We start from the raw sequence: 16,657 nt of genomic DNA, 5'->3' as shown, positions 1-16,657 counted from the left end.
AATCGTTCATTTAGTGGGCAGTATGCAGCACATACTGATTGAATATGTACGAGGCAGTATGCTAGTATGCAATTTTGAACACAACCTAATTTTGTGTTCCAGACAACTCGGAACTTGAAAATTTCCTATGCCCTCCTAGAGAAAGTACAAAGGAATGCCATTCAAAGTCAGACTTCCTTCTTGAACTTGAACGGGAACTCACGGCAAATCTATCTACCCTGGCTTCAAGAAGAAGCAACTGCCTGAGGGGGAAGGGAGTGGGCTAGGATGTGAGTAAATTCAAGATGGCGCCGCGTGAGTGGCAGCAAGCAAGCAGCTCTGTCTTCTGTTTTCCTCACTTCAGTGTTAATTTGTATTTCTGTGTGTCTTTCTTGTGTTCTTTCTTGTTTTCTAAAACCCCTATGGATATGCGCAAGTAGGGGCTCCACTTCTGTAATTTTTGCGCTCTTTCTTCTGTTATTTTTTTGACTTTTTGAGTCTGCCTTGGGAGACCCTTTCAGTCATGGCTCTATTGTCTACACACGGGACCAGCTGATAGCCCTCAGACACATTGGACTGCTCCAAACTGGGAAACCAGAGATTCCAGCTGAGATAAGGAGGAAACGGAGAGGTTGTAGAGGTGGTCTCAAGCGCCAGGAGAGAAGACAGAGATACAAACCATGTTTACTGGCTGTTATCATGGGAAAAGTCCCCTCTCTCTCCGACAAGATGGACGAGCTATCTGTGCTAATAAGGCTGCAGCGGGAGTACAGGGAGAGCAGTCTTATATGTTTTTCGGAGACATGGCTGAACCAAGACACACCAGACTCTATTGTCTCCTTAGACGGATTTACCCTAGTCTGTGCAGACCGGAAAGTGGCAGAGAGCGGTAAGAAGAAAGGCGGTGGACTGTGTGTAACGGATGGTGTAACCCTGGCCACATCACTGTTAAAGAGCAGCTCTGTAGCAGGGAAATTGAGCTTCTTGCAGTCAGCGTTCGGCCGAATTACATTCCTCGGGAGTTCTCACATGTTTTTGTACTGACTGTGTACATCCCCCCCTCGGCTGATGCTGTTGCTGCCTGTGAGCGCATTAACAGCACACTGTCTACGCTGCAGACAAGACACCCACAGGCCTTCTATCTCATCTCTGGGGACTTCAACCATGCCTCTCTCTCTCTGCCACTCTCCCCAACTTCACACAGTATGTTAACTGCCACACAAGGGACAATAAAACTCTGGACCTTCAGGGATGCATACACCTCCACCCCCCTGCCCCCTCTCGGTCACTCTGACTACAACCTCGTCCATCTGCAACCAGAATACACATCGGTGCTGAAAAGACAGTCTCCCCAGAGGAAGGTAGTGAAGATCTGGACTGAGGAGGCATGTCAGCAACTGAGGGACTGCTTTAACACCACCGACTGGGACATACTGTACAGCTCTCATGGGGAGGACATTGACAGTCTGACTCACTACATCACGGACTATATCAACTTCTGTGTGGAAAACACTGTGCCATCCAAGAGAGTATGGCGTTTTCCCAACAATAAGCCATGGATGACCCCTGAACTGAAGGCTCTGCTAAATGAGAAGAAGAAGGCCTTCATCTCAGGGGACAAGGAGGAGCTGCGGAGAGTACAGCAGGGGCTGAAGTATAACATCAGGAGGTGTAAGAAAAACTACAGAGAGAAACTGGAGCAGCGCCTGGAGAAGAACAATGTCCGAGATGTGTGGAGAGGTCTGAAACATATCTCGGACTATGGCAAAAGTGGGGATGGACAAGCTACCACTGGAGATCATCATGAGTTAAACTTGTTTTTAATAGATTTGACTCTGCCCCCACTCCAGCCTCCTCTCACTGGGGCCCCACTACTTCACACCTCTCCAGGCCAGTCGTCTCCCCTCAGCTGTCTCACCTGGAGTCCCTCGGGAGCACTGTGAGAGTCATGTTTTTTGACTTCCTCCAGTTCTTTCAACACCATCCAGCCTTCAATGCTGCGGGGGGAAATGGAGGCGGCTGGTGTGGACCAACAGCTGGCTGCATGGACCATCGACTACCTCACTGACAGACCACAGTATGTGAGGCTACACAGCTGTGTGTCAGATGTGGTAGTCAGCAGCATAGGGGCCCCCCAGGTAACGGTGCTGTCACCGTTCCTTTTCACCCTCTACACCTCGGACTTCATGTACAACTTCACCCTCTGTCATCTGCAGAAATTCTCTGATGACAGTGCCATTGTTGGCTGTGTGTCGGAGGAGAATGAGCAGAAGTACAGGGGGGTCATCACGGACTTCGTGGACTGGTGTCAGCAGAACCACCTGATCCTAAACAGCAAGACCAAGGAGATGATTATTGATTTCCAAAGGAAACCTTCCCCTCACACACCGGTGAACATCCAGGGCTCGGATATTGACGTGATGGACTCATTTAAGTACCTGGGTGTTCACCTCAACAATAAACTGGACTGGATAGACAATACTAACGTCCTGTACAGGAAGGGCCAGAGTCGCCTACACCAGTTGAGGAGACTGAGGTCCTTTGGTGTGTGCAGGGCTCTACTCCGGACTTTCTATGACACTGTGGTGGTCTCTGCAGTGTGTTATGCCATAGTGTGCTGGGGAGGGGGTAGCATGGACAGAGACAGGAAGAGACTGAACAAACCGGTTAAGAGAGCCAGCTCTGTCCTGGGCTGCCCACTGGACTCCATCGAGGAGGTGGCAGACAGAAGGATGTTAGCCAAGCTGACATCCATCTTGGAAAACTCTTCCCACCCTCTGCACCACACTGTGAGGACCCTGAGCAGCTCCTTCAGCACAAGATTTTTACATCCGCAGTGAAGGAAGGAGTGCTAACACTGGGGTCTGCCCACAGCCATCAGACAGTATAACAGCGCGCAATAACATCCACTCAAATGCAAGTTGTACTGACAACCTGATCACATCTCACATTTTTCCTCTGTTTTCATGTGCAATCATCATTTTTAACCACCTAAGTGTGTATGTATTGTATATATTGTAAATTACCACAGAGTATATAACACTTGTGCAATATTTTTTTGTCTTTTTGTCTTCTTGTCCTCTGACGTCTTGCACTCTGTCTTGTTGCTGCTATAACATGTGAATTTCCCCCATTGTGGGATAAATAAAGTCTATCCTATCTTATCTGTAGACTGTAGTATTTGCATTAGGCTAGTAAATGTAATGTTTAGATATATTTAGTATACAATAAAAGTGTTGGAAAATAAAAACTATAATGTGTAATTTTCTTTATTATATATATGCAAGGGGCCTGTACTGCTCCAATTCAATTTCATGTATATTTGCCAAAGAAATATCAGTTTGCCATGGTCAGCCATGTTTTTTGTTTATGTTTGGCATCGTGCACCTGGAATGAACCTGCCCATCTACTGTCCATCAGTTGATCAGCCTGGCTGATATATCAACCCTGGATTGACTGTCTGTGTGTGTGTGTGTGTGTGTGTGTGTGTGTGCGTGTGTGTGTATATAAATAAGATATAAGACAATTTTTATTTTAGATAAGATTTGCAAATGCAAAACACCATCATTCACCAAAGGTTTTCATGTGGCCAAATTTGTTACAGCATTGATAAGGAACATGTACGTTTACCCCTTACTCACTAACATGGTGCACTACCTGATCCTCAATTAGAAAGCGAAAAACAAAAAAGTCTTGGGTTATGAGCTGATGGCATCGGCTGTGTCTTACCTGCGACAGTGAGCACCATGCTAGCAACCTGGTAGCCAATTGGGTTGCGGGCAACACACTCATAGCGTCCAGCATCAGCTGTGCCCACATCCTTTACCTCTAAATAACCCTCAGGACTGATATGGAACTTTCCACTTTCTGTCACCTGTACACCATCCTGGGAGAAATAGAATGGGACAAAGGTCATTTCCCTGGCAGCTAGCTTGCACTGGTGCTTTTGGATAGAAACTTCAACTTCAAAAAGCTAAAACATATTAATCAGTGAGTTACTAAATTGTCAATATTTGCATTAAATCATAACATGTCATATAAAGTAACCACACACCATTTCCTTATCCCTTTCTTCTTTTTTCAACCACTTAAGCACTAGTCTAAACCCATGACCTCTGTGGTCATGAGGTGATGAGCACCTTTTTCAGCCAAGAGGAGCTTTCACACCTAACCTTGTTCCATGTGAGGGCAGGTTGTGGCTGGCCCTGAGCGCTGCAAGGAATCTGGATGTCCTGGCCAGACTCCACCATCTGGTCCCTTGGAGCATTTGTGAAAACAGGCGTTACTGAATGAGTTGAAACATACACACACATGTGCACATGTTAATGATTATACATCATGCTCAAAGTACTGTACATGTTATGACCATTTTGCAATCAATCACAGCAGACATAGACTTGCTCACAACATACACACACTCACAGTGTTTGTGTTACACTGCAGTTACTGATTTTCTTCCCTCTATTTCATGTCTCTGAAACCCTGAACAGCTTACAGTCAGTGTGCAGTTCAAAGGGAGATGCAGGCAAACTGTATTTTGAAAGGAAATAGTGCATTACTTCATTTGGTAGAATATAGTGCAATGAGCAAAGTCTCATAATGGAACAAATTTGTGCAGTAATTCCTATACTGCTTCTCAGTTTGTTTCTCATCCAACAAATAGTGTCTATCATTTAATTGTTTTTAAACTATGAAATTGAACTCACAAATGTGATACATATGCGCATAGGTACACACTGTCTTGTTTAATGAAATTAAGTGGGAAAAAAAGCTGTTTTCCATTTGTGTACATGTGCATTTTGTCTACAATCTTCTGCAACACAGGAAAGTCAGGGGTGTGAACTGAGCAACATAAAAATTAATAATATCACAGACATACTGAAATATCTGCTGAATGGAGGCATGCTTCCCTGATTTCATTTCCAACACCTTGTCAAGTCCTCTGCACAACGCTGTTAGCATAAGGCAGCCATCATACACTGCCAGCATGGTTGTGGGCTTGTATAGCACTTTAACAGTGTGGAGCCATGTTAACCATTACTACATGGAAAAACATGCATGTCATCACAGGATTATAGACTGCCATGCTTTCTACGCCAAGCCTTTTCTCTCTCTCTCTCTCTCTCTCTCTCTCTCTCTCTCTCTCTCTCTCTCTCTCTCTCTCTTCTAACATTCTATGACTTGGCTTCAAAACATTACACAAATGCTGATTAATGTGTTTTATCCTAATACTGAAAAAAGAAAGAAAGAAAGAACCCTTACACTAAAGATGCAACTATTTGCACAAAGGAAGGAGTGAGACAGACAAACATATATGCCTTATTTCAAACATAAAACACAGAAACACAGACACACGTGTCAATTACAATACAGTATTGTATATTTACATTGCAAATATACGCACATAAAAATGAAGAGCGTACCTACACAAATAAACCACAAACAGGCACTCGCGCACACACACACACACACACAGAGCTATATGTCTTTGAATGCATACATGCATTGTGACAGTTTAACACCACACTTGCATGTGCCTCCTCCTATACAATCATGCTGCGTTTGAAGAAAGCCTTTCAGCAGCCACAGAACAGCCTGTGTATTACAGCCATGTCACATCAGTCACATTTTTCAGCCACTGGGTCTTTACCAGCAGTGCAATGGCTTGACCTTCCCTTCTACCTATACCTAACCTAATGTAACTGTGACCACTGAACAATATTTTTACTTCAAGTAAACTTGGTCATTATTATGTCCCATCATCTACATTTATTTTGAAGCTTCAGCCCATACCCTCACCTCTCTGCTGGATGCGGAGCTGCACAGCAGTGCGCACAGTTCCTACAGGGCTGACTGCCTGGCACTCATACTGGCCCTCGTCATGGGCTGCCACCCTAGTGATGCGAAGAGTACCGGAAGACAGGACCACATGATGGTGGTCTAGGGGTAATGGACTACCCCCACGTGTCCAGGCAATCACTGGCTGTGGGTAACCACTTGCTTCACAGGGGAGATCCACAGTGTGACCCTCGAGGACTGACTGGTCCTGTGGTGTGACTGTGAACTGGGGGATCGCTGGGAAAACAATGCAGAAAAAATTATTAAAACTTGCTACACATGAACCTTTACTTACCATGGCAGAGCATTTTATGGAGCTATTAGAGTCCTGATTCCTAACAATTACAGTTGAAAATATACATAGCAAATTCAAGGGATGTCAGTTAGAGAAAACTAACTGGTAATGTGATCAACATGAAAACATATTTTGTCACATCAATCTCAAAATTAGTGTTCATACGACAGAATAATGTACAGATTAATTGTCAAATGTCAAAGTGAGTTACAGGAAGAAATTAATTAAATTTGTGTAAAACATAGAAGCCTCAGCTTCACAATGTGCAGCAAAAAGAGATTCAATTCAGTGTTATTTATATAGCGCCAAATCACAACAGAAGTTGTCGCAGGACACTTTCCATATAGAGCAGGTGAGGACCATACTCTTAATCTACAGAGACTCCCATGAGCAGGCACACGAAGATTAGCATCATGAATTCAGTATCTGACCAAATGTGAATTTCCCCCAATTGTGGGATAAATAAAGTCTTTATTATCTTAAATGTAAAATATGGTCACAATTTCTCCCTCTGCCATTGCCATTGCAAAACATTATGATGTCACAGTGAAGTTGAGCTTTGACCCTTTTGATATAAAATGTCATCACTTTATAATTTTCCCCTATGAGATGTTTGTGTGAAATTCAGTCATAATTAACATTAATTCTTAAGTTATACCCAAAAATATGATGTGTGTAAGTGTGGACATTTGGGCCAGATATAATGAAATTCCCTCCAGACATTCCTAAGATATCGCATTCATTAGAATGGGATGAGCATGAGTTGACAGTGACCTTTGACCAGGACAATCTCATCAGTTAATCTAGTCCAAATGAAACTTTGTGCCAAATCTGAAGAAATTCCCTCAAGGCATTCCTGAGATATCATGTTCACAAGAATGGGACGGGTGGACGTATACACAGACAACTTGAAGACATAATGGTCAAGGAGCAGATGCATAAATTGCAGAAAGCTACAAGCAAGCAATTTGGAGCATGAAATCTGTCGTATTTATAGTATAAATAAATCAAAGCCCATTCACCTTACAGAGAAAAACGAATTCAGATTCCTACCTTGTACAATGATATATGCTGTAGAATGTATGGTTTCAACATTATTGGAGGCAAAACAGGTATACTGTCCTCCATCAGCCTGAACCACATTCTGGATATAAAGCCCTCCAGAGGGGGTGATGTTGATGCGTGCATCGTTGGGAAGAGGTGTTCGATCACCCTTTGTCCAGGAGACGCGGGGCTGTGGTTGGCCTGTGGCACTGCACTCCAGGGTTACACTCTCCCCAACCAGCACCTCAGTATTCTGAGGCTGGATCACAAAACTTGGCCGTGCTGGAGGAGCAGGGTGAGACGGGAGAACGTGGGCGCGGGGTTAGATTAATTGGTTGACAAGTGATAACACTTTTCTTTTTTTCTGGATCTGTGGTTTGAATAACTTCAGGGTATTAGTAAACTGTTGGCAAAATGTTAGCATCATATTATATGTATATACCTGTCAATAACATCACTTTGACTACTGCTAAAACAACATCCTATGGGTTTCACAAAATGTGGATGGGTCCTATCCATATTTGGATGGTGACTACAGTAGAAACAGAAGAAATATGTACACAGCAAGGGGCCTGGTGTTTACAATCAGTCAAAGACAGAAAATGCACAAAATATGTTTTCAGGAACTGTGCCATCACTCTGGCCATCTGTTACCTGGCAATGGCCTCTGAGTCATCTAGAGACAGCCATGCTAATCTCCCACAGCAACAGCTATTTGCACTTTAACTAATTGATGTGTGAGCACTGTTTAAGTGTGTATATCAGGTAGAACAAAGAGAGCAGCAGAGAGGACAGAATGTACTTGTAAAAATTTAACTTGGTAAACCCCTGCTGATTTGTACAGTATTGCCCCTGAAGACTTCACATTGAACCAGGAGAAGTCAGGAAGTCTCATCATGTTCTTCAAACTGGAAATGTCATAAGTCTTTTCCAATCTAAACAAGCATTTGCACAAATGAATGAATACAATACATTAAAGTTGGATTGGATAAATTCTGTCTGAGTAGAGGCAAGTGGATACATTGAAAGAAATGTTTTTACAAGGGGTTAACCTCTGCCAGCAAGTGCCCTACGTCTGGATTTTACATGTCAATCTATGATGTAGGTTGAGTAGTCTGGACATGGATAAGACCGAGATTTCACCATGAAAAATTGCATACTGCAGCTTTGGTGGTTAATAGGTTCCCTGAGGTTGAAATGAAAAGCTGCCACTTACAAGGGGCTCCAAAATACCGCAGTGTGACCTGTGAAGTCTTGACTTCCCCAGCCACATTTTTTGCCATGCATTGGTAGACTCCTTGGTCTGTCTCCCTGGTGTCCTGGATCATCAGTGTCCCATCTTCCAGCAGGTTCAGACGACTGTCATCACGCATATTTAGAGCATTGCTGTCAACAGAGCACAGATACATATCACAACTGATTAAACATACATCAATAAATATACAGTCTATTCACATACTGTATTTTTCTAAAATCCTGCATAATCATTTTAACAATAATAGAGACAACTGTGTTGATATAATCCTAACATTTTTAAAATGGGAGTGGCAATGTCAGAAATTTCGTTTATCTACTTTAAATGTCAGTAATTTATGAGGCCTAAACACATGTACTTGCTAAAAACAGTCAGCGAGGCCTTTGGTTACTTAGCATAGTTATTATAACATTAAGTGCAGGAGTGGAACATCTATAACCTTTCTGTGTGCTTTTACTTTTTAATACGTACTTCAAGTACATTTTCCTTACAATACTTGCATACTTAAGTGACATTTGCAATGGTGGACTTGACTTATAATGAAGTCTTTTTACAGTGTGGTGTCGTACTTCCATTTAAATAATGGACCTGAATACTTCCTCCACCACTCATGAAGTGTCTTACTTGTTTCTCAGCCAGATGATCTGTGGTTTGGGGTTGCCTTCGGCCTTACACGTGAAGTAAACAGTGTTCCCTGATGTAACATCCACATCCTGGGGCTCTGAAGTGATCCTGGGTACCTCTGGGGATAAAGATAGGAAGATTATTATGCTGGTGTAAATTCACGTCGATTTGTATTTGCCTGTATGTCACACCAATCAGTCTGTCTGTTGAACCAAACTTCTAGTGAACTTGTTGTGTTCTTCTGTGAGAGACTGATGCCTAGGCACACACTGAATGTACACATAGTAGACACATTTCAAAACTGTTTTGTCAAATGGTTCTCTCCACTCTGCTAACGTAGAGAACAATCCATGGGATAAGGATAAATCTGTGTTCACCAGCAGTTAAAACAAACCCAAACCCATGACAAGCTTCAGGAATGGATGAAACACATCTCTCCTTTTGCCACCAAATCACTCCACATTAACACATTTGACTGTAATTGCGGGTATGAAATCCTGTTTCTTGGTAATCTCCATTGTGCTCTAAAGAGGAGGCAAGCCTGGCTCATCAGGCACATTATTCTAACCTATTTACGGGGGGAAGGAACCGAACAAGGAGGGAGGTGTGGAATGGCTTAGCCATTTTTAAGCAGACATTCTTCCTCTGCTGCCTTCTTATGCAGACAGATGAGATGATGGAGGTGGTTACATCGTGCAAGAATACGCATGTAGAGGCCATGTCTGTCTTTTACATTAAAAAGCAATCAACAATGAATGAATGCTAAATGAGATCACCTCTGCCATCCAAACCTTACCCAAAGATAATGAAGCAATGTAAGCTAGGAAAACAGCTCATCAAGGAATCATCCAAACAAGTGCCTCGATGGTGACCTAGAGATGTGCAAGGAGCTGCATTTATAACAATAAATAACAAGAATAAAGGGCCCCAAGAAAGGTGAGGAGGCAGAATATTTACTTTGCCTGGGTAACAACAATCCTCCACCTGCCGTAGACTGGCTCAGTTTTATGGCCATGTCAGAATCTGGAGGATACATCCTTCAAAGTTCCTCTGTCAAACCATGTCTGGCAGCAGGACAATATTACAGAAACCTCACAAATCACAGAGAATGGGGAGACTTTATCATTTGATGAGTTTAGAGAAAGATTTAAATTGAAGATTTCATTATGTCATTATTTGAGTCCATATTCCCTAATAAATATGTTGACTATAATTATGTCACAAATAAACAATACAGGTCTTTCACCTCAGACAGATACAATCTTCACTCACTCGGACACACACATTCGGACTCTCGCAATGGGAACTAGACTTATAGGTTTGCACTCACCTTTGCAGAGTGGGAAATCAGTGAGATTCAGAGTGCTACAACTGAAAATCTTAGACAAAGTTTATATTACTCACTCCTGTCTTAAAAACAGTGGAACCAAGGTCCTCTGATATCTGCTGGCAAAGTTATGGACAAGAGGATAATTTAATTCATATACTGTGGCAAAAGCCCTTCTGAACAGAGGTATTTAATACAATATCAGTAATTCTGAACATAAACTATAAAAGCAGGTGGTGTCCTATGTTTTCTTGCTAGGGTTCAGGGCTGCACAGCAATGGTCCAAAAAAGACAGTGCCTTCGCCACAGTATTTGTACAGATCAGGTAGACCCTCTATGAACACCAATATAGATAATAATAACTAAATTATATATTTAATTATGTAGTACTATACTTTAGTCATGTTATACACAGATGTGTGTTCCTCTCAATTTCAAAGTTGTCCCAATAGAAAACAAAATTAGGTTTTAATAAGGTGGGTCTCAATAACCAAGCAGGCCAAGCAGATGCTGTTAATGCTGCAGCAAATTTAAGTGCCACAGATATACGGTCTGATTTAGCTTTATCTGGGCTTAATGTGGAGACATACAATGAAACAGCTGAAAACTGATATCCTCCACACTAATCTAAATACATGATGTCCACCTTCCAACCAAATGTCCAAATCGCTATGCTCTGTGGGAATTCTGTTTTTCTCTGCATACCACAGTTGAGCTCCTCAGCAGTGAGTGTTGCCACCGATCTGCCCTGGAGGCGGCTGGGGTAGTCGCAGGTGGCAGCAGCCTGGGCATTGCCAGACTCAGCATACTGCTTCAGCAAGTCAGCCAGCCACAGCAGCTCACAGTCACAGTTTAATGCATTGGAATCCAGTCGCCTGAGTACACAGACAACATGCACAGACATATATACACATATACACATAGCAAGTGAGAAATGCATGAACAAGCATACAGGATATGACATTTAACTGTGAAGATATGTATAAAGCAGTGTTGTGTAAGTCTTGTCTGGCAGTTTATGAACTAAAACTGGTCTGGCATAGCGTGGTTCAGCCCAGCTCAGTCCAAACAGTGGGGCTCAGTGGCGCCACACTGGAAGACCTGACCTGCTATGGGAAACTATCTCTTGTTACAATCCTACAGACCTGTTCTAGTCCTAGTACGTCTTTTTCCTGTTCCCCAGTATTAGTGTCGGCTGACTGTTCTCCTCTGTCTGTCTAGCTGGGTGTTCACTTACACCCAGCCAGCTCCGCCCCCTCAGGTGCACACCTGACATGATCCTGATTAAGGCACAGTATAAAAGGGGAGAGCTCTGTTCTACCTGTGCCGGATTGTCCTGAATCCCTGGTGGTGTCTTTGTTTGTGTTCTGTTAGTACTATGCTACGCTATCTCCTCTCCTGTTGAGTTGCTAATGTTAACGATTTTTGGACTGTCACTTATTGTGTGCTTTTTGTGTTTCAGTGTCCTCTGCCGCGTCAGTGCGTGCCATGCCTCAAACCTGCTTCGTCTGAGCTTCCTTAGTTTCTCCCCACTCGTTTTGAGTGCACCTTTTGTTTATTTCTGTATCCACTCCTTATGAGGGCGTTTTCTGTTTCATCCGTTGTGTTCAAAATAAATTGTGTTATTTTTTATATCTCTGTCTCTGGTCTGCATCGTTGGGCCCAAAACAAATTCTCAGGCATAAGCCCAACATCTCTCTACTTGGCTTTATCCTCTGGTAACTGATCCAGCTTTCAGTTCTACCACTATGTGGACATTATCCATGACATGGCTTTCAGGCAATCTAACTGGCAAAGTTTTATATCTGTGAGGCTATCTGCGACACTCTCTTTTCAATGGAATAGTTTAGAACCAGTTCAAGGCCCCAGCGATACTTTGTATACACTCATTGGCCACTTTATTAGGTATACCTTGCTAGTACCAGGTTGGACCCCCTTTTGCCTTCAACTGCCTTAATTCCTCATCGAGGACAAGGTGTTGGAAACATTTCTCAGAGATTTCGGTCCATATTGACATGACAGCATCACACAGTTGCTGCAGATTTCCATGATGCAAATGTCCTGTTCCACCACACAGAGAAGGTGCTCTATTGCACATATGTCAACACAAGGCCCACGATGGAATTATCTTTGCCCTGCATGATAATATCTAATTATTATTAGAGCTGGCCCACCGGTTTATTGCACACACCACTCGTACTACAAGCCCCACAATGCACTGCCAGTGCGTCGGCACGTCAATCAAAGGCCTGCGAGCCCAAGTCCCTGCCCCACTCATTCATCAGCAGCCTGATGGAGCTCGTTACCTGTGGTCAACTTTCAGCTACCCTCTCCCCGAAAAATGGCTAAACGGAAGGTGGACTTTGAAAACAGGGGTTTTCAAGGCAGGTGGGAGGCAGAGCATATGTTCACGGATATGAAGGACAAAGCTGTTTGTCTTCTGTGCGGAGACAGTGTGGCTGTAATGAAAGAATATAACGTAAGAAGACACCATGAAACGAAACACCATGACAGGTAAATTACTCTGGAAAAGCTGCATAAAGAGCCATAAAAAATGAATGCAACTGATTTTTCTTGTATTTAATGTTTAATGTTGTTTATGGATAAAACAGTCTTATAAGTTGTGTTAGTTCCATGTTCAAGTATCTGTCTTAAAGTAGTGTGCATCAGTGAGCAGCAAACTCAGGTTTAATATATGTTTACTTTTTGCACTCTTTTTGCTACCACTGGGCATGTTTGTTTTTTCTTTGAAGGAAATTTTTTTTTGGCTGTTGTTGGCCTGTGGGAAAATGTTTTCATTTGAAATTACTATGGAAAGCTGCAGATAAAGCCATAGGAAATGAATGCAACTGATTTTTTATTTATTTAATGATTAATGTTGTTTTATAGGCTTTAACTTATAGGCTGTGTTAGTTCCAGGTTCAATATGTGCAATAAGGTCATTTCAATCAGTTTCAATAAACACTGAACCAGTCCGGCCCTTGACTTGGAACATTTTTCACAATTTTGGCCCACTGTGTATTTGAGTTTGATACCCCTGCTCTATTGGATTGAGATCTGGTGACTTTGGAGGCCACTGGAGTACAGTGAACTCATTGTCATGTTCAAGAAACCAGTTTGAGATGTCTAACACATGGAAATCTGAAAATATTTGAAGAAGATGTGGTCATTTGAATGTAGGCACTCCTCAAACTAGTTTAGTGAGAAATCCAGCCTGAAAGATTCTCACCTACTGGGGGGAGCCAACCCCCTACTGGTCTAGCTATCTGTGACATCTGGTATCTGTTAGCCCGCAGGACAGAAACTATTGTAGTAATCTGAACAATGGTTACCAAAATGAAATGGAAATTCTTTTCTTACAAAAAGACCATGAATAAAAATGAAAAACAAGAAAGGTAATATACTTAAGAGTTAGAGGGAGCACATGTAGATACTTATTTCTAATATTAAATAAAATAAAATAAATTCTGTCACTCTGTGGTGCAGTGGGATGGTTCAGTCTGTGATTATGTCAGTCAGAGTGTTTTTGCCAATTCTGAAAAAGGAAAACAAAGAAAATCCTTGTTTCAGATCATGGGTCATGCTAACAGGCACATTAGCATCACAGTCAGTACTTTATTCATGCACCGAAAGGTGTGTTATTCACCCGTGGGTGTGTTATTCATGCACCCAAAGGTGTGTTATTCACCCACAAGTGTGTTATTCACACATTATTCAAGCACATCATCAGGTTGGTGTGTTATTCAAATTAATAGCAGATGCTCACATTACCATATCTAAACCTCCCATTACAGCTTATAATATGATCATCTGATCTAACATAAGTTTCAATGTGCATATCATTTGCATTTTAAAACAAATACTGAGCTACCTAAAAACAATGCATAACAAACGTGAAACAAGCATGAAAAAACAGTTTGTAATCCCTGTATGTGACTTCAAATGAACACTAACGTAACATTCAACACTATTAATCAACCAGTGAGCAATATACAGGCATGTATGTGTGTGGCAATAGCATTCAGTGCAATCCCTCAGAGTGACAGTCCACCTTGGTTTTCCCCACAGTTCAGTTCAATCCAGTGTTTTCCTTATCAACGAAAACTACATTCAAAAGTCCGGTCGAGGTTTTACCACAGATCTTCCCAAGAAGTCAAAACAGGAAATCAAAATGTTGCATACCAGGATAGCGTCTCTTAGCGCAGTGCAACGAGTGAATAAGGCGAATATGTACAGTACTCACAATACTCGGGACCTGTCAGTCAGAGACGATCAGGATTGGAGTCGATCGGACCGTGTCGTTCTTAACCCCACAGACGCCGGCCGTTCCCGGGAAACTCTACGGAAGTATTCGATCCTCCTTGAGTGCGGCTGCTGACGTTCCTGACAAAGGAGATCCTTCTGCTACCGACAGACTTCAAGTCGCGGGTTTTATTTCACTATCGGTAATTCGCTGTGGTAAGTTGGCATGCTCTCGCTCCACTCTCCCACTGGTGTCTCTCTGCTCCGCTCGTATGTTTTTTTCTGTCAGTCTTTTTCAAAACTGCAGGACTATGTGGAGAAAGGGCATTGGATTATTATGTTGCTGCGTAAGTAGCCATGTGGTTCCCTTTTAACGTGCAGCTGATTGTCCGAAAAAGGAACAGAAGCACGTGCCAAAGAAGAGAGCAAGAGCCAAAGAAAGCCAGTATGCTAATTTACTGTTGAATCACACACCCCCAACTAGGACAGAGAATTTCCTCTGAAACAACCCAAATTCAAATACAAAGTTTATGGTTTTAAGGCCCCCAAGACAAGAGGTGACAAAACAATAGGCCAGTCTGCTGCATGTTCTTCACTGTCTGTTGGCTGGAGGAGGATGGCATTTGAAGCTGTATTTGAAATCAATGGTCTCATGTGGTAAATTCTGATATGTCAGGGTAAAATTAAGCATTTTTAACGCAAGGTGGATAATAGCATTTTCATTTTCTTTGCTTTCCTCATCTTACCCCAACCCAGATCAAAACACCTTGACTTGCCTCTGTGCATTCAAGATGGCACCGTGCGAGTGGCAGCTTGTTCCAGCAGCTCTGTCCGCTCTGGCCGTGACTTCTCCACACCCCTCAATCCCCCTCCATCTCCCTCACAACAACCCAACAGCACCCTCTTCACACCACTTAACCCCCCTCCGCTCCAATTCACCTCCTCCCATGTCACTCTACAGGAGCCCCCCCGCAAACCCTCTACATAACAGCCAACCAGGTGAGGAAGGAGCTCAGGAGGATGAAGGCGAGGAAGGCTACAGGCCTGGATGGCATCAGCTCCAGACTGCTTAGGGACTACGCAGATCAGCTCTGTGGGGTCCTCCTGCACATCCTCAATATGAGCCTCAGTCTGGATAGAGTTCTGACCCTTTGGAAAACTTCCTGTGTGGTTCCAGTCCCAAAGACTGTGCATTCCAGGGAGCCCAACCACTTCAGGCCAGTAGCCTTAACTTCTCACCTGAGAATTGGAGAGGATTATACTGAACCACCTCCATCACCTGGGGGGCAGCGAGCTGGACCCCCTGCAGTCTGCATATCATCCAAGCATCGGCGTGGAGGACGCAGTCATCTACCTCCATCGATCTCCTTCCCATCTGGAGCATACTGGAAGCATGGTGAAGGTCATGTTCTTCGACTTCTCCAGTGCTTTCAACACGATCCAACCATCACTGCTCAGGGGGAAGCTGAAAGGAGCCGGCGTAGACTGCCACCTGGTTGCGTGGCTACCTCGCCAACAGACCACAGTATGTGAGGCCACAGTATGTGAGGCTTTGCAACTGCATGTCAGATGTGGTAGTTTGCAGCATGGGGGTTCCGCAGGGTACAGTGCTCGCTCCTTTCCTCTTCACCCTCTACATATCAGACTTCAGACACAACACCGACAGCGGTCACATCCAGAAATTCTCATTGTTGGACGTGTATCACAGGGGAACAAACTGGAATACATGGAATTCGTAACCAACTTTGTCGACTGGTGTGTGTGTGTGTGTGTGTGTGTGTGTGTGTGTGTGTGTGTGTGTGTGTGTTAAGAGAGAATGCTACCACAGGTCCTTCATTCCTACATCTGTCAGACTGTTTAACTCCAGCATCATGTAATGTAGCACTGTGTTGATGCTGTCTTTCTCAATTCTACATCATAAACCTGCTTTTAATTTGTGCTACTGTTATCAATACTAATATCTGTGAATTTTCCTTGGGGATGAATAAAGTATCTATCTATCTATCTATCTATATATGAAATGTGCTTTAGAAATAAAGTTGCTTTGCCTTGC

At 43.1% G+C, this 16,657-nt stretch overlaps 1 protein-coding gene across 3 annotated transcripts in view; it reads right to left on the bottom strand.

Moving 5' to 3' along the window:
• The window catches only part of pxdn (peroxidasin), a 102,487-nt gene that overhangs the window by 55,596 nt on the left and 30,234 nt on the right, over positions 1 to 16,657 (bottom strand). Inside the window, exons 7-13 of one of the 3 annotated variants that reach the window (XM_076748681.1) lie at positions 11,068 to 11,237; positions 9,036 to 9,153; positions 8,373 to 8,542; positions 7,166 to 7,438; positions 5,779 to 6,054; positions 4,152 to 4,264; positions 3,709 to 3,865 (exon numbers count right to left, since the gene is read on the bottom strand). In XM_076748681.1, coding sequence (XP_076604796.1) covers positions 3,709 to 3,865; positions 4,152 to 4,264; positions 5,779 to 6,054; positions 7,166 to 7,438; positions 8,373 to 8,542; positions 9,036 to 9,153; positions 11,068 to 11,237 — 1,277 coding nt within the window. Of the gene's footprint in view, positions 1 to 3,708; positions 3,866 to 4,151; positions 4,265 to 5,778; positions 6,055 to 7,165; positions 7,439 to 8,372; positions 8,543 to 9,035; positions 9,154 to 11,067; positions 16,250 to 16,657 lie in introns of all 3 variants that reach the window. The other 2 variants (XM_076748682.1, XM_076748683.1) reach the window with 2 other exon arrangements.

This window comes from Chaetodon auriga, chromosome 14 (assembly GCF_051107435.1).
Source record: "Chaetodon auriga isolate fChaAug3 chromosome 14, fChaAug3.hap1, whole genome shotgun sequence".
NCBI lineage: Eukaryota > Metazoa > Chordata > Actinopteri > Chaetodontiformes > Chaetodontidae > Chaetodon > Chaetodon auriga.
The sequence above is the reverse complement of the archived record's forward strand: the minus strand, read 5'-3'. Positions and strand labels throughout refer to the sequence as shown.